Below are 18,551 nucleotides of genomic sequence, written 5' to 3' on the forward strand. Positions count from 1 at the left end.
CTTAGAAATGAATCAATCAGAAATTTTGAGGCATTTACACTAATAATGAAAGCAGGCAATAAAAAACAAAAATTGTACTGATTTTAGTACAGTTTGCAAAATACCGTTTAAAAAGAAACAAAATTCAGGATATAACTCACTTAAATAATTCAAGTGAAATTTGAACAATAAAACCAATAATTTTGAAATGTTTGTTTTCTGTACTAAGTCTTGTACAATTTATACAAACTAATTTGAAAATTATATTTAGCAAGTGTTTTAAGATACTATTAATAAAAATATAGATCCAAATAATTGTACTAATTTAAACATAATTTGTACTAATGTTCGCCTGGTATTTAACTAAGCAATGCTTTTAAATTAACACGGAAATCAACCTTTTTAAAATATAGGGTTTTTGTACAAATTTTAAAAGTGTACAAAATTTGGAAAATACGTGTACTAAATTTTGTACAAATTGAAACCAGGCATGTTGATATGCGGCGCTTTTGTACTAATTCTTGGATATTTGTACCAATTTTGCCTCAAAAATGTACAATATTTAAAACGATCAATGAAATATTAATGTTCTTTTTGCACTAATGTTAATATGTATCGTACAAACGTTTAATTAAAATTGTACTAATTTTTCTGTACATACCTGGTTCTTAAAGGAGTAGGGCCAGGGCGTGACAACCCTTGCAGTAATAAAGAAACTAGGTCCGAATAAATTAAAAACTCAGGATTTTTGTACAAATATTTCCTTAAAAATGTACAATGTACTAACGATGGAAATTGAATGTAATTTTTGTACAATATTTAATTTTTTTGAAATAATTCGAAAATAATTGAAGCACGAATTTTAAGACCCCTATAATGGAAAATTAGGTAATTTTAAGCAATTTTTGTACTTTGTACTTTGGTTTAAATAAAATTGTGCATATTTCAAAAATAAGCCAGAAATTTCAGTATTTTTAATAAATCTAACCATTTCGAAATACTTGTACTAAATTTTGTACAATTTACACATGTTGAAAATGGACTACATTCAATAAAGACTTCCGGCAAGTACTTTAAGACATCACTAATAAAAACAAATAATGAAAAACGCCTGTATTAATTGTACTGATTAAAAGACATTTTGTACAAATGTTCTCTAAGCTATAAAGTACAATATTTAATAATTAAATCTAGACTGTCACGGCCTTTACAATTATTAAACTTTATTAGGGATGGACATACTTTTTGTACCAATTTTAGTACAAATGTATCCTTAGAAATGACTCAATCAGAAATTTGGGGGCATTTACACTAATAATGAAAGCAGGCAATAAAAAACAAAAATTGTACTGATTTTAGTACAGTTTGCAAAATACCGTTTAAAAACAAACAAAATTCAGAATATAACTCACTTATATAATTCAAGTGAAATTTGAACAATAAACTCATCATTTGCAATATATGTTCCATTTTGTACTAAGTCTTGTACAATTTACACAAACTAATTTGAAAATTATATTTAGCAAGTGTTAATGAAAATATAGATCCAATAACGCATGGAATAATTGTACTAATTTAAACATAATTTGTACTAATGTTCGCCTGGTATTTAACTAAAGCAATGCTTTTAAATTAACACGGAAATCAACCATTTCAAAATATAGGGTTTTTGTACAAATTTTAAGAGTACAACATCTGGGAAATACGTGTACTAAATTTTGTACAAATGTCTTCTTAGCTAAAAATGATAGTATAAGATAATTAGATTTAAACCTTTCCACTAACAACTGAACTCGAACAAATCAATTAAAAACTTTAAAGTGTTTACCCTTATAATTAAACCAACCAATAGTAAAAAATTATTGTACTAACTTTAGTACTTTTTCACATTATATAAAATATCCTTTGGAAACCTACAAAATTTGGGAAAAATTCAAATGACATATAATTTAAATAAGATTTGTACTAATTTTAGTACATTATTGTAAAAATGTACAATATTTTAAAAGTAAATCAGGAAAGAGTTTTAAGGAGTTTTAAAGCAATAATATTAACCATTTAAAATGTTTGTTTTTGGTACTTATTCTTGTACAATTTACACAATAACCAGCAAGTGTAATTAACGAAAAACGCATATAATTATTGTACTAATTTAAAGACATTTTGTACAAAGATTCATTTAAAAATGTACAATTTTTAGGATTTTTAAGACTAATAATTAAACCAACCTTCAACTTCAAAATTCATGCTTATTGATCAAATTTGAAAAATGTACAATAAAAATAAATTTACCAAATTCTGTACAAAATGTGCTCCTGGCTAAAAAGTACAATCTAAAATATTAATCTTTTAAGACTTTTACCTGTCAAATTCTAGTACAATTTGCACAAACCAATCAATAATAGTATAGAAATAGTACCGAACTTATTGTACTAATTTAAGTACATTTTGTCCCTCTTAAAATACAATATGTAATAAACAGAGATACTTACGACACTTGTATGCAGCCCCGATGGCATCGCTGTCCATAGCATGATGATATTCATATACCGATTGCCCTAAGAGATCTTCCGAGGTGTATCCTAGTACATCTAGCATACTAAAAAAAAAAGTACATATTTAAAATAGTACTTATACACGGTGGGTTACGTACAATTCGTCATCGGCATGAGTAAACTTCATATCCAGACTGTGTTTAGTCAAAAAAGTCTGCCTGGGCAGCGGCGTATCGATATTCGAGGGATGAGGGATGGGCTGCCCGATCGCCACCAAACAGCTCGATATCCTTCCCTTACTCTCCTCCTCGCTAATCGATTTATCTTTAATTATATGCCCCGTACAGTGGATAACCTGAAAGAGACCCAATTAAAAATAGACCACATCCAAGTTCCGAACCCTCCTCACTTTGAACGTGGCCGACTTCAAGTTGACCGATCGTCCCTTACTAGTGAGGGTGCACTTCAAACGGATGAAAAAGGACTTGGGCACGTCCGAACCGCTCTTCGAGGCCAGAATGTCTTTGATCTCCTCGTGGTCGCACGGGTGACTGTACTCGAACACGTTCTGACCCATCAGATCGATCTGAAATCGAGTGTTTTTTTTTTTTTTTTGAATCCAAAGTCTGGAAAAACTGGATGGTTTTAGTACCTGTGCGATTCCCAAGTAGTCGCTGACGTTCTCCGACAAGTAGACGAAGTCCCCCTCGGAGGAGATCACCACCAGGAACCCATCCAGGGATTTCAGGAATATCGGCTCCTCTTTGAGGTGTTTCGGGAGTTTTTCTTTTACGGGTAATACTGGAACTGGAAACGAACGATTATGTCCAATAGAGAAGAAGAAGACGAATGAGTAGAAGAGGAAGCAGAAGAAGAAGAAGAAGAAGAGAAATGAGTAAAAGAAAATGAAGATATTAACAAGTTTGTAAGTCCATAGATGCTTACTCAATCCGATCATATCTCTGACCCTCAGGAACGAGATGGCCAACCGCATGACAGAAGCTTTATCCAGCTGGCCGACTTGGTCGGGGGCGATCGGTAGGGCGGTGCCCAGGTCGGCGAAAATCTCCGTTTCCCTGGATCTCCTGGATCGGGCGGCATCTCTGGACTTTTCCTTACGTTTCTCATTGTTCCTGAAATGAATGGGAAACGGAATTCTGATCATTTTAAGTCCAAACACTATAGGGTTGTGTTTGTTAGTTTTTGAGATATTACGATTTTTGTTTATTGGGATTGTACTGGTTTATACTGTTTTAGTAAACGCATTTTTGGTACCATGAAAGGAATGTGAAAACTTTTTTTTAAAAAATTAAAATTTTTCAAACGTCCCGGTACTCGTTTTCAGCTAATTTTTTCCTACAAATCCAATGATAAAAACAAATTTTTGGTACCCATAACGGTTCTCCCAAAATCAAAAAGCTTATTTAAAAATCAAATTATTTTCATCGACATGGTACTCGTTTTCAACTATTTTTTTCCTACAAATTCAATGGTAAAAACAAATTGCTGGTACTACCTACGGTTTTTCCAAAATCAAAAAACTTTCTTAAGAATCAAAATTTTTCCATCGACATGGTACTCGTTTCCAGCTAATTTTGTCTCACAAATCCAATGGTGAAAACAGATTTTTGGTACCATCAACGGTTCTTCTAAAATCAAAAAACTTCTTTAAAAATAAAAATTTTTCCATCGACATGGTACCCATTTTCAGCTAATTTTTTCTTGCGAATCTAATGATGACAACAAATTTTTGACACCACTAACGGTTCTCCCAAAATCAAAATTAACCTCTTAAAAAAAAAAAATTATTATTAATGAACCTTAGAAATTGCCTGGAAAACACGAAAAATTGATTAAAACGCCACGGAAAACAATTCCAGGAAAGCCTGGAAAAGATGAAAAAAGCCTTAGATGCCTGGAATATAATTGCTATTACCTGAAGTGTATTAAAAAAATGCCTGAAATGGTTCAATAAGATTTAAATTGCCTGGAATAAGATAAAAAATTACGCTTAAAGATTAAAATTGCCAGGAAGTCAAGAAAAACGCCATGGAGAAATGTATTAAAGAAAATTTGAATATGAGGAATCTAGTTTAAAAATCAATATTTTGCCATCAATATGGTACTCGTTTTTGGCTAATTTTGTCTCAGGAATGCCATGATAAAAACAGATTTTTGGTACCACCTATGGTTCTCTCAAAATCAAAAAAATGTATTAAAAATCAAGTTTTTCATCGACATGGTACTCGTTTTCAGATAATTTTTTCTTACGAATTCAATACTGAAAACAAAATTTTGGTACCATAAATGGTTCTCCAAAAAACCTATTTTTTTTTAAAGAATAAATTTTGTTATATCGACCTTGTACTCGTTTCCAGCTAGTTTTGTCTCAGGAATGCAACGGTGAAACCAGATTTTTGGTACCATCTATGGTTCTCTTAAAATCAAAAAACTTATTTAAAAATCAAAATTTTTTGTTCGACATGGTACTCGTTTTCAGCTCATTTTTTCTTACGAATTCAATGGTGAAAACAGAATTTTGGTACCATAAACGGTTCTCCAAAAAACCTCATTTTTTTTTTTAAATCAAATTTTTTATATCGACCTGGTACTCGTTTTCAGCTAATTTTGTCTCAGGAATGCAACGGTGAAAACAGATTTTTGGTACCACCTATGGTTCTCTTAAGATCAAAAAACTTTTTTAAAAATCAAAATTTTTTCATCGACTTGGTACTCGTTTTCAGCTAATTTTTTCTTACGAATTCAATACTGAAAACAGAATTTTGGTACCATCAACGATTCTCCAAAAAACCTAATTTTTTTAAAAAAATAAATTTTGTTATATCGACCTGGTACTCGTTTTCAGCTAATTTTGTCTCAGGAATGCAACGGTGAAAACAGATTTTTGGTACCACCTATGGTTCTCTTAAAATCAAAAAACTTTTTTAAAAATCAAAATTTTTTCATCGACATGGTACTCGTTTTCAGCTAATTTTTTCTTACGAATTTAATACTGAAAACAGAATTTTGGTACCATCAACGGTTTTCCAAAAAACCTCATTTTTTTTTAAAAATCAAAATTTTTATATCGACCTGGTACTCGTTTTTAGCTAATTTTGTCTCAGGAATGCAACGGTGAAAACATATTTTTGGTACCACCTATGGTTCTCTTAAAATCAAAAAACTTTTTTAAAAATCAAAATTTTTTGTTCGACATGGTACTCGTTTTCAGCTAATTTTTTCTTACGAATTCAATACTGAAAACAGAATTTTGGTACCATCAACGGTTCTCCAAAAAACCTCATTTTTTTTTAAAAATCAAAATTTTTATATCGACCTGGTACTCGTTTTCAGCTAATTTTTCCTTACGAATGCAATAGTGAAAACAGATTTTTGGTACCACCTGTGGTTCTCTTAAGATCAAAAAACTTTTTTAAAAATCAAAATTTTTTCATCGACTTGGTACTCGTTTTCAGCTAATTTTTTCTTACGAATTCAATACTGAAAACAGAATTTTGGTACCATCAACGATTCTCCAAAAAACCTAATTTTTTTAAAAAAATAAATTTTGTTATATCGACCTGGTACTCGTTTTCAGCTAATTTTGTCTCAGGAATGCAACGGTGAAAACAGATTTTTGGTACCACCTATGGTTCTCTTAAAATCAAAAAACTTTTTTAAAAATCAAAATTTTTTCATCGACATGGTACTCGTTTTCAGCTAATTTTTTCTTACGAATTCAATGGTAAAAACACATTTTTGGTACCACCTACGCTTCTCTCAAAATCAAAAACCTTTATTGAAAATCAAAGTTTTTCCATCGACATGGTACTCGTTTTCAGCTAATTTTTTCTTACGAATTCAATGGTGAAAACAGAATTTTAGTACCATCAACGGTTCTCCCAAAAACCTATTTTTTTTAATAATCAAAATTTTTCTACCGACTAAAACGGGTACCATTTTCATCTAATTTTTTACGAACGGAAATTTTTTAAAACGAATTTTCAGTACCATTAACCAATACTAAAAAACTCATTCATTTTTCTCCTGCAATGCCGTGCGTTTTTTAGAAGATTATTTTTTTTGGAACTGTACGCCACTGATTTCTTGTATGCCAAATATATTTACAAAGTATTATTTATAAATCAATATAAAACCCTTGAACGCCACTGAGAATGAAATTATTTGAATTAATTGAAAAATCGAAACCAAATGCACGCCACTGATTTTGTACGAAAAAATCCTTTAAAAAAAGAATATTAAAATACTAGTGATGAGTGAATTAAAAAATGCCGAAAAACCAGTGACGTACCACAAGTGAGATACAGGGACCGATCAAGATATCGTCATCTTTAAAGCGATATATCTCGAAAACGGTTAGAGATAGAAACGTGAAACTTTGATCAATAGAAAACGTAACAAATTCCTTATAAAAGGAATGACCTCCAAAAACTTACATAAAATCCTCAATATCCCCCACCTGGACAAACTGGCACGTGTTATAGCACCCGTTGGCGTAAAAACTGTAACACCGATTATAGTCATAGTTCTCCTGTTGCTGACAAGGCAGCGCTGCTAGCTTCGCCAATAAACCGTTCGGATTGATTTTACTAACGCCACCTTCGTTCGGTTCAATAAAACCTTCATTAGAGCTTTGCTCAGCGACTGATAGAGCTGCGTCAGCACCTTCATTGTCTGTCAAAAACTGTCCGACCAATTGAAGCTGACCGGGAACGAGATCCTCGAAGTCAGCGCACATTTTCGAACGATCGCATTTAAACAAACTGGTGGAAATTCGAGCCGAAACTGACTTTTCGAAAATTCGAAAATAAATCGCTCGAAATGTACAACGTTGTTATCTTATCGGAGTTATTGTTTTTTTAAGGACTTTGTCACTAATTCTACAATAATTATTTTCGTTATTGTATTTCAGTTAAATCAAATATGGCTCTTGACGTATATGGACTAGTTTAGGGTGCTTTTGGTACAAAAGACTACGGCCTAGAAGTACGTTTATAGGCCACGTGGCTCGTGTTTCAAATATATAGGGTGGGCCTACTATGAAGAAACGCGGCCGGATATTCCTTGTGAGCTAAATATAAATTATATTTTTGGCTTTTAGGGATGTCAGAAAATTATAATTCTAGGCGATCCTAAGTGCGGTAGAAGCTTTAAAAATTGACTTAATATCAGTTTTTATGCCATATAAACCCATGAGATGGAGAGAGAGAAAAAAAGCTCCCTCTGAGACCCATAAGTTTTAATAAACGAATATTTGGTATCACGAAGGATTCTCTTAAAATCAACAAACTTTTCTACAAATCGGAATCTTTCTATCAACATTGTACTCAAAAAAATCGATTATGACTTAATATAGTCTCAAATTCCATTGTTGCAAACCCTTTATTATACATTTTACTGTATAAATACATAAAAATTGGACATTGCCCTTAAGGAGCCAATCAGTCCGTCTAATATGCAATATATTTAATCCAAATTTAATTAAATACACGATTTGAGTTAAATATCAAATTAATTAATGTTACGTGCTGGTATTCACATGATGAATTTGAAAAAACCGTTTGGCATTGATCGTTCGTTTCCTTGTTTTTTTCTCTACGACATCAAATGACGACGAAAGACAAGCTCTCTCAATAAATCAGTTTTTATAATTAAAAAATAATCAAGCTTTATACACACTTATAAACTGCTACTATGTATTCATTATCTCAAATAAGTCCCGTTATCTTAAAAAAGTTTAATTTTAAACAAATTTAATAATATTTGATAATATCTAATCGCGCCAACGGTGGTTGGTAAAATATCAAAAATAGGGACAATCTTATACACATTATGCCCTCGATACTTCCTCAAACTTGTCAAGAAACTCAATCTCGGTGGCAGTAATACAAAACCCAAACCTTCCAAAGTAAATTAACATAAAAAATAATGTGTTAAAATTCAGTTCATTACATAACGAACATCCGATCCGCTTAATAAATAACGTTGCGGTTTACACGATTAGCTCCTCGTTAAAATACAATGGGAGTGCACACATTTTTTACCGGAGGCGAATCTTGATGCGTTATGCACTTATTTTATCAAAGGAAAATGCATTGACGTCTTTGCAGTGAGTAATGTCGAGGTCCGCAAGGCATAATGGTCACGTAGAGAGTGGATTACTTTTAACATATGAAAAACTCGATTTTTATTGGATTAATCCCTAGAGGAAAATTGTGGATTAAAAACCATTCTAATAGTTTTTTTATGTAAAATTAACCGTTTTCGAGATATTTGAACTTAAAGGTTAAAAATTAACAATGGGCAACGGCGACACTGTCTAGGTTTAAACGCGCGTGAAATGACGTACCTAAAGAAAAAATAATTAAAAAAATTTGGTTCAAGCCTACAAAATTGATGTCCTTGGTTTTTCGGCCCATAAGACCCCATGCAACCAAGGCCTATAAACTTAAAGGCTTGACCCAAAAATTACGTAAAATTGGGAAAATTTGAAAAAAAATTTTATTTAAATTTATTAGCTCTGGAATATTGGTGGCTTAATACCAATTCGATTCGAATATTGTCTATTTAAACTCCCAAGGCTTCTTGTACCATAAGGATGGAATAATTATGCTATCAAAGGGAACCAAAGGTCTTGTTCCACACTGAACCCTGCAATATAGTATTTATGTTTTGCATTGTATTATGTTTAACAAAAACATGATGCTGTCTTTATTCAGCCTTTTGAATACTATCTGGACCATCTGAACGATTTTAAGGTACTAATATTATTTTAGGATATTTTACGGTTGTCGGCCTATAAATAACTAAAGTCCATTCATGACGTGACGGAAACATTAAATGTGGTAGAAACTCAAAAAAATGGAGTCTACTTTTAACATAATTCTGCATATCCCCATTTTTAACAATTCTTTATCTCACTCGCACTAATCATAGACGATAGCAATAAAATGATGATCCTCGTCTTAAGTGATTATCACTACGTCAGTCTATAAATATTCCAAAGCGACTGATGACGTGACTGAAAAATTATATGCGGTAGACACTCAAAAAAATGGAGTCTAGTTTAACCCATTTTTAACATAATTCTTCATCTCAGTCGCACTAACCATAGACGATCGCAATAAAATGATGATCCTCGTCTTAAGTGATTATCACTACGTCAGTCTGTAAATATTCCAAAGCGACTCATGACGTGACTGAAAAATTAAATGAGGTATACACTCAAAAAATGGAGTCTACTTTTAATTGATTTTTAAAATAATTCTTTATCTCACTCGCACTAATCATGGACGATGGCAATAAAATGATGATCCTCGTCTTCAATGATTATCACTACGTCAGTTTATAAATATTCCAAAGCGACTCATGACGTGACTGAAAAATTAAATGCTGTAGAAACTCAAAAAATTATAAACAGTCAACTTTTAATATTAGACAAGAATATCCATCTCTGTAGCTGTCAATTAGGTGACAAGTGACAGTAAGTAACAACTATAACACGTTACATAGGTTAAATGACCCACTTAAGGAGCAACGTAACCAAACTAATAATTAAAAAACAATTCGCTAAATTTGGTTCAGGCCTACAAAATTGGCGTCCTTGGTTTTTCGATCCATAAGACCCCATGCAACCAAGGCCTATCAACTTAAAGGCTTGACCCAAAAACTACATAAAAATGGAAAAATTTGCAAAAAAAATGTTTACTTAAATTTATCAATTCTGGAATACTGGTGGTCCTCGGACGGACCTATAAAATCAAGGCCTATAAACTCGAAGGCCAACATTTTCATAAAAAATTCAGAGAGAAAATTTGGTAGCACTGCTTTAAGAGAGTTTTCTTGGATGTATGACTTCAAATCGTGGTTTATAAGCGGAGATGCAACGTTGCCAAAGCAACTCACGAAATATTCATCGAGTCATAGGATTTTTTAAATTCTTACCATTGGACCCAATGGAAGGAGAAACTCCTTATATATTAGGAAATTTTAAAATGGCAACCCTGCAAAATGACGCAAGTGACAATGAGGTTTTAAGGCGTGGCTTATACCGGCAACGTTGTCACATCGTATCAAGAAATCTTTAACCATTTCCGGAGAATTCAGTCAGTTTAATACACCAATAGATTTAAAAAAAATGGAACCATAAAACTAAGCAATATATATATTTTTTTAATTTAGCTATAATATCCAGAAATTTAATATTTTCAGGTTAGAATTAATTGGAAGTGCAAGTGGCAACATTGTTTATTGACGCATAAGAAGGCTGGAAGTCGGGCGTGACTTATACAGAGAACAACGTTGCCAAATCAGTATTTCTTTTTAAAATTAAATTTGTATCTGCCCATTTACAGACATTGTGAAACCTTTTACACTCTCAAGGATAACTAGAATAATACTCGGTTCTAAACTAACCTTAAGTTGTATAGTTTAGATTTGTTTTTTGACTTCACGGCCACAATAGGTTGTGGCCCCAACACATTGCGAGGTTGCCAAGTTATGAATAAATTAAATTTTTATTAAAAAAGTAGACGTTGTCAAATCAAACACATGTTAATAAAATCTGATTTAATTAAATAGGTCTTGATCCCTTATTGTATTAACGAGCGAAAGAAATTGGGGACTTTATGTCAGCGACCTAACAAAACGGACACTTGCAATAAATTGCAATTTATTAAAAGACACTAAATCATCACATTCGTTGTGTCGTCCGCGAACCGTCTTATTAATAACTAATTAAATAAAATGGACGTACGTCAACCGAGGCGAGCTCGGTCGTCATCAGAAACTATTTAAAATTCCATTCAGCCATTTTTGGTTGGATTGAACAAGTGTTATCTTTGTTTATGTAATGATAATGGTTTATTGTTGTTGTATGTTAATAATATATTATTGTTAAATGCGGTAGAACATAAAGAAAACGTAGATTATTTTAAGAAAAAAGAGTTTTAGGTTAAAATTATACATTTTTTGGTCCTTCGAACCGGATTCTTGGTCCATTTTAATTAAATTGATCATTCAGATGAGGCCTATAGTCAGATTAAACCAAAGAGATTTTTTGTACTTTCTGATCATATGTATATGCACGATTTTAGAATTTAATGATTTGTAAAGTTACATTAAATAGATGCACCACTATCGTAAAATATTGATAGTGGATCAGACTTATAGGCGGAATATTTTAGTCAATTGAATTACTCAGCACTAGCTAATAATCGTCCATAATGTGGTACAGGTTTAGTTTGATTAAAAGTCTCAAAGATGTTATATAAAATTTCCTAATGATCTGATAGGCATGCGCTTTCTACACTATAGCTTCTTGTCGCTAGAGAGGTTCGAACAAACAAAATCATGAGATTTATTTAAAGTTAAGGTTAGAATTAGCGGAGATAGGGTTAAGGAAAATGACTGAGAATTCCAACGGATTCATTAAAATCATGCATCCTCCATATGCCGTTTTTATAATTCGTAGTTGGGTAGGTAAACCAGTTGATCTGCCTTTAACCAATGCTCAGTTAGGAAAACTATAGTATTGGATATTAAGTGAAAATAATAAAACAGATTAGAAGTATTGCCTAACTGTTGGGAGCAATCCTCAACTTAATAGAGACAACTGTTACTTATTTCTTTACGTTTTTATCCTTTGAAATGGCGTTTCGATTATGGCGATGTTGCCTATGAAAATCTATTCAAAAAATGTATGAGATTTGCCTATACTAGTCCTGATAGAAATATCATTACCTTAATAATTTCATTCAGAAAATTTTCAATATAGGTCAACCTCGATATCTATGGAATGCATGTGGAATGGTCTAATACATAGCATCTAAAATTTATCAATTTTAAATTTGAAGAAAGATATTAAAAGTATGTATAAAACATGTCCATTCTACCTTTGAATTGTTTTAAAAATATGAGTATAATAAATTAAATAATGATTTACTATGATAGGGAGTATTATTTCTGTATTCATCCTTTTCCAGTTTTTTATTTAATGTGTGTATCTAAATTCTATATCTTGTTTTTTTGGTATATGTTCAAATTATTTCGATTTATGCTATCGATTTTGTCATAGTGAAAGGGTTCGATTTCGTCATTAATTACTAAGCATTTCTCTATAATGCGTCATTTTTCAGTAACGAATAAATTATTTAAATTTGAATTTAAAATCAATATAAGATAGAAATAAAGAAAAGGGGTGTGGTTACATACTTTACATATACCTTACCAAAATAACAAAAAAACAATTCAAATTTCCAACCTGTAACATTGATGTCCTTGGTTCTGTAAGTCTTATGGAACCAAGGCCTATTAAATGCTTGCTTGATACCAAAGTTTCATGAAAATAGCTAAAAATTAGCGATTTAATAGAGTTTTTAAAAGTAGCAACACTGCTGTAAGAAATTTGGGGCGTGCTTACACATTTGACAGATCAGTGTCAATTTAGCCAAAAATAAAAAAAAAAATTTTTGGTCAAGCCTGTAATATTTATGCCCTTGGCCTTATGGAACCAAGGCCCATCAGCTTAAAGGCTTGACCCAAAATTTCATGAAAAAATGTGGGAATTTAATAAAAATTTTCATGTAACAATAATTTCAAAAAAATGCCAACACTGCTTGAGAAAAATAGGGGCGTGGTTACACACTTGGCAAAACGGCATCAACTTTACCAAAATATTAAAAAAAAAAAAAATGATCAAGCCTGTAATATTGATGTCCTTGGCTTTTTGGCCCATAAGACCCCATGGAACCAAGGCCTCTAAACCTAAAGGCTTGACCTAAAAAACCAGTTGCTAGATTATTTGCTCAAAAGTGCACGACAATCGTTTCTAAATTATCCACGTCCTTGAGAACATTGCGATTGAAACGATTTAATATTAATGGGTGCAATTCATTTCGCACGAACGGAAGTACCATTGAAACCGCATATACACTCGATATAATAATGGATCGGAATTTTTCTTACCATTTTTTATAATCGAACACGGCCTCACTGGGGTACCGGAAACATCCGGGGTTATAATAATTTAAATCACTTTTAACACCACCAACGAGATTGAAATTAAAAAAGTCCATTTTAACTGAAAGTTTGTTGGGTACTACGGGACCCGACCGAGCGGGTGCTTCGCAGGATTTTGTATAATTATTGGTACTTTAAAAATGATTTTAAACCAATTAAGAGTCATTAAGGTTATTGATAAAGAAACCCGAAAACTAGAAAAGTCAATAAGTTCGAAAATATTTATATCGAACGTAAACGTCGGCGGGTTTGTTAATGTTAGACACGAGTGCGCTGAATTTAATAAAAATATATTTATGCTATAGAAAAAAGGCAAATCTGGGCTCATTTTACTATAGCAATTAATTATCCAAATAACTGTACTATTAAATAAATAAAATGAGGCCACGTTACCAGGCAGAATCTGAGAAACCTTAAATGTACCTTTAGTGTAATACTTCACAATAAATAAAATATTGTTATTATAATTGTGCCTTATACTCCTTATTCTTATTACTAATATACAGGTGTCTCAACTAGCTAAATTTGCACATCCAATTTTGAGATAGGGTGTCGATTAGCACTTATTTTTAGCTTGTCAGTACAAAATAGTGATGTTTGTGTCACACTAATAATAGTCGCTTACATGAATTTCCAATTTTCTTCTCTAATAAACTCCATAAACAGATCAAAAAAGGGGTAATGCTGACACCATTAAAAAATTGAAAAACTTGAGAACAATGTCCATATATGGATGGAATATATCTTCCGAGGGCAGGTATATTTGATTTAATTTTATTTCTTAGGTTTATAAGAACTTAGCATGTGCGAAAATAGAATAATTAATACATTTTTAAACTATTTAAATTAAATTGAATGGTTAAACCGCTCTACATGTCCTGAATACCTTCACAAAGTTTCTTTTCTTCTTTCTCTTATACATTAGTATAGATATCTGAGACATAAAAAGTATCTACTGTTATTAGAATGGTATTGAATTGACAAAACAGTGGGCTGCCAAGGAAGTTGTGCATATAGGTCTCCTGATGAACCCGTCATGCCCCACCGGGGGTTACCAGAGCCCAACGGCCTTAGAGAAACCAATAAGGCTCTCTGGTCTGAAGGAATTAGAATGGTATATAAGTACAGTTTAACTAGGTTAGTATTTTATATATGTTAAAGAAACACACTGATATCAACAGCAATGTGTAAGACAAAGAGGAGAACCTTTAATAGATTTAGCATTGGATTTATTTAAAGAAGTTTTGTTAGTAGATCTTAGTGAAAAATTTAGCTCAGTGGTCTTCAAATATGAAGCTGGACTCACAAGGAGAAAGAAATAATTTCAAAAAATTGCACAGGCATCCATAATAATTAATTTCCAATGAATATACCATAATTTATTCACTTGTTACAGTATCATCACCACTATTAATGCAAGGCAAAATTCTGTTAGAAACTTTTTTTTGATCTAGGGTTTCTGGAATTAAATGAGGAGTTAATTTTTGATAAAGTCCTGGGCCAATCCAGTTGATTTCTAATAATTATATAAATAACAATGATACATGTTTTCATCCTTCTTTTTTCCATAGATAAACACTCAAACATATATGAACGAAAGTCTAATTAACAAAGACTCTTTCTGGTTAGTAACCAAACTTTTATCTTTAGATACACTTAATGCATTTAAACCAAGTATCACATTGTCGAGACCATATAATAGAGCCATATTCTAGTTTTAGCCTCTTAAACCACTGGTTCTAATACCATACCCCAATACCTTATACACTACTTCATTAACTTTGGTACCAATATGATGAAGAAAGGTTAAATCAGTACCAAATATTACACCCAGATCTTTTTCGCTAGAGGTGAACCATCAATCTTGTACACCTATCTATAAATCTTTTTATTTAATTTAAAACTTATGGAGACACATTTGATTGATTTATTGACCCTCGAGGAAAACCTGAATCACTACAATAAGAATTGGACCTAAAACCGCTGATCACCACAATATGTTGCATCTCTGACAAGGAAGATATCAACAACATAATAAGAGCAGGCCCTACATTCATTCATTGTAGGGTATTGTTTGTGACAGAGTGTTTAACTTTGTCGAAAGCTTTTTCAAAGTCGGCGAACACAACATCAATTTAGGTATTTAGTGAATTATGTATATTAACAAGGCTGTTACATCCTATGCAATACAATTTTATTCTAGGCATATGTAATCTTATGAAATATGATTTTTTTTATATGCAATGGCTATAGATATTAAGTATTGTAATTTTTGTACTACCTGCTTTAGCGATACTTTTATTTAAGGCCTAGATCATATAGAATATTTAAATTTTTGCTTTTTGATGTTGCTGCTTTGTCACATTATGTGGTTTTGAAGGCAAATGAAGAAAATTCTTGAAAAACCATTTCACGGAAACCTTTGGCGAAAACACCTTCAAGATGCCTAGACCTTATCCACTATGTATTCCACAGACATTACAATATATCTGCTCCTATATTATAGGTGACATGATTATTTGGGAAATATGTAACTAGAACATAAAAACCCAAAAGTCAATTTTACTACTATTGAACTGATCTTTCTAAAGTTACAAGATATTATAGAGACAACCCGAAAGTTTAAAAACAATAAATTAAAGACAGAAAATGTTCCCGAACAGTTTTTAGTTTTCTAATAACACATTGAGCAATCACGACGGTTTTAGTGAAAGTAGGTTACTCAAGTCCAACCTGCCTGTAGTGATAAATGATGATTAAAACAAACACCAATTTGTGATATAAGGTGACATCTGGCCAGGTAGAGGAGCTTTGTCTAGCCCAGAACCAACCATCCACAACGTCCATTTAAGGTCAATTAATTGTTCAACAATCAACAAAAGAGGCAAAAAAAATGTAACAAGGGGGACCCTACTTACTGACCTGCGTTTTTCTTTTGGGGCTTTGGACTTTGTCTCCATCGCTACAACACATGTACTTCTTAGTCACTGCTAAGGAAGTACCACCCGGTCACTTTAGGCACAAAATCAGTTAAAACACACAGACTCACACACACACACGGGTCACAATAAAACAATAATCACTTGAATATTTATTAATTATTTTTCTTACATTAAATTAATCGAATGAATGACGTTTCACATACAAAATAAGGAGCTGTCACTGTCATTTGTCGCACGGTGGAGGTGACATCTGTGGTGGCCGGTCAAGACTATCACGAGCTGTCCTTGTCAGGATAATTTACCGTGCGATAAAAAGAGATAGCAAGAACAAACAAATCTGTTCTAGTCCCATATAATTAAAAATAAATGTTTGAAGGTTAAATTTAAAATGCATAAAATAAAAAATTAATTTAATTTTTAATGGATATTAAGTTATCGCAAAGAGATGTACAGTTGTCCTTGACAGGCGTCTTTAATTTATTGTGGGGCAAATAGAGACAGCAACCGGCCCTGTTCTAGTCCCATATCCTAATTGAAAATAAATACTTCAAGGTTAATTAGAGATGTATTTAATATAATTCACTTCCAGATTTATTTAATTTTTACTTGATTTTATGGTCGCAAACGCAACATTCGATCAAACGTATTAAGTTGTCGACAAGAGACAATCATTTGTCCTTGTCAGACGACTTTAATTTGCTGTGCGATAAAAAGAGACAGCAGCCACCCCTGTTGTAGTCCCTATAGATACAAAATAAGGTTTTTGAGAAGCATTTGATTAATTTTAATTCGATCACAATCGCTTGACTAATTTATAATATTGATAACGTGGAGAGATGTTGTAGTGAAGCAGGCAACCCTCTAAGCACCGTTGCATAAAATGGTGTTTTAAATACATTTATTATATCTAATTAATTCAATATTAAACAGCATTTTTTTAAAACAAATAAATGTAATTGTTCAACTTTTTTATTTAACGCATTGTCGCTAAATAATGTGTTTATTAAAAATGGTGAATGCGCCAGGCCAGAGGTTCTTTGGCCAATAAGTGTTTACATTACAAGCCCACTCATGATAAATACCAACAAGAATAATATGTATTATTCTTTTATTATTGTTACAAATTAAAAGTTATAATTAATGCTTTTATTAATACCATTACTGTCTTTAGTGAAAGTTTGTCTTACTTTCGCGCCAAAAAATCCGTCCCATTTAAAAGAAAACCATCGTCACGTGGTATAGTCAAAATTCCACTATCCTAACCTCAAATTTTTGCAAACCAAAATAATACAAAATAGGATATAGACCTATTGGATTTTTTTAAGTCAAATAAATGCAGTCTTCGCACTCTTATTCCAAGGCATTTGACCTAAATTATTTATTTATATTTTGTGTTTATTAAAAAATGGCGGATGTGTCAGGACAGGGGTTCCTTGCCTAATAATTAGTGTTTACATTACAAGCTACTTGTAATAAATAGAAACAACAATAATATTATTATTATTACAAATTAAAAGTTATAATTATTGATTATATTAGTGCCTTTATTTCACTTTTCTCCTATTTTCGCGCCAAAAGTTCCCTAAATTATTTAAAAAAAAAACTATCGTCACGTGGTCTTAACCTGTCAAGATTCCACTAACCTAACCTAAAATATCGCGAAAAGGAACACCAAATATTTCAACAACAAATTTCGCGTCGTTTCATCATGAAATGAGCGAAAACTACTATTTAGACGTTAAATTGTTAAGTAAATAGCAATAATCCTTAAAAAAAAAATTATAACCTCAAACTTTTAGAATTTTACAAGACCCCGAGGAAGTGCCCGTAGCATACCTGAAAAAAAACATCTTAGAAGCCCTAAGGGAGTTATTCGGCGAAATAGGAGCAACCATAACCATCGACATTTTAAAATTCAACCCTGAGACCCTCGAGGCGATTATCCGAGTGCCAGAATCCCATTACATAAAACTGAGGGGCAGTTTAACGTTGTGCGGACGTTACGAGGGAAAACGTTGCATTTATTCAGTAAGGAAGAGTACCCCGGTACTGTTGGCCTTGCAAGGTGACAGCAGAAACTATATACACTAGTTAA

General features: G+C 32.2%; 2 protein-coding genes across 3 annotated transcripts in view; one reads left to right on the forward strand and one right to left on the reverse strand.

Moving 5' to 3' along the window:
* The window catches only part of LOC126743287 (protein similar), a 99,191-nt gene extending 82,529 nt beyond the window's left edge, over positions 1–16,662 (reverse strand). Inside the window, exons 1-6 of one of the 2 annotated variants that reach the window (XM_050450318.1) lie at positions 16,437–16,662; positions 3,420–3,607; positions 3,127–3,281; positions 2,884–3,060; positions 2,633–2,829; positions 2,472–2,578 (exon numbers count right to left, since the gene is read on the reverse strand). In XM_050450318.1, coding sequence (XP_050306275.1) covers positions 2,472–2,578; positions 2,633–2,829; positions 2,884–3,060; positions 3,127–3,281; positions 3,420–3,607; positions 16,437–16,474 — 862 coding nt within the window. In that variant the 5' untranslated portion in view covers positions 16,475–16,662. Of the gene's footprint in view, positions 1–2,471; positions 2,579–2,632; positions 2,830–2,883; positions 3,061–3,126; positions 3,282–3,419; positions 3,608–6,931; positions 7,260–16,436 lie in introns of those variants that run through there. The other variant, XM_050450316.1, reaches the window with a different exon arrangement.
* Positions 16,663–18,033: 1,371 nt separating this feature from the next.
* LOC126743183 (ribonuclease P protein subunit p14) lies at positions 18,034–18,547 on the forward strand. Its single transcript, XM_050450165.1, has 2 exons — positions 18,034–18,201; positions 18,256–18,547. Exons 1-2 carry the CDS (start codon positions 18,170–18,172, stop codon positions 18,545–18,547), a joined length of 324 nt encoding a protein of 107 aa, XP_050306122.1. The 5' UTR covers positions 18,034–18,169.
* Positions 18,548–18,551: the final 4 nt, after the last annotated feature.

This window comes from Anthonomus grandis, chromosome 12 (genome assembly GCF_022605725.1).
Source record: "Anthonomus grandis grandis chromosome 12, icAntGran1.3, whole genome shotgun sequence".
Taxonomy (NCBI): domain Eukaryota; kingdom Metazoa; phylum Arthropoda; class Insecta; order Coleoptera; family Curculionidae; genus Anthonomus; species Anthonomus grandis.

Coding starts and splice junctions, on each gene's coding strand:
- LOC126743183 (XM_050450165.1), top strand. CDS start 18,170: ATGAGCGAAAACTACTATTTAGACGTTAAATT. Junction 18,202..18,255: donor TACTATTTAGACGTTAAATT/GTTAAGTAAATA, acceptor TCAAACTTTTAG/AATTTTACAAGACCCCGAGG.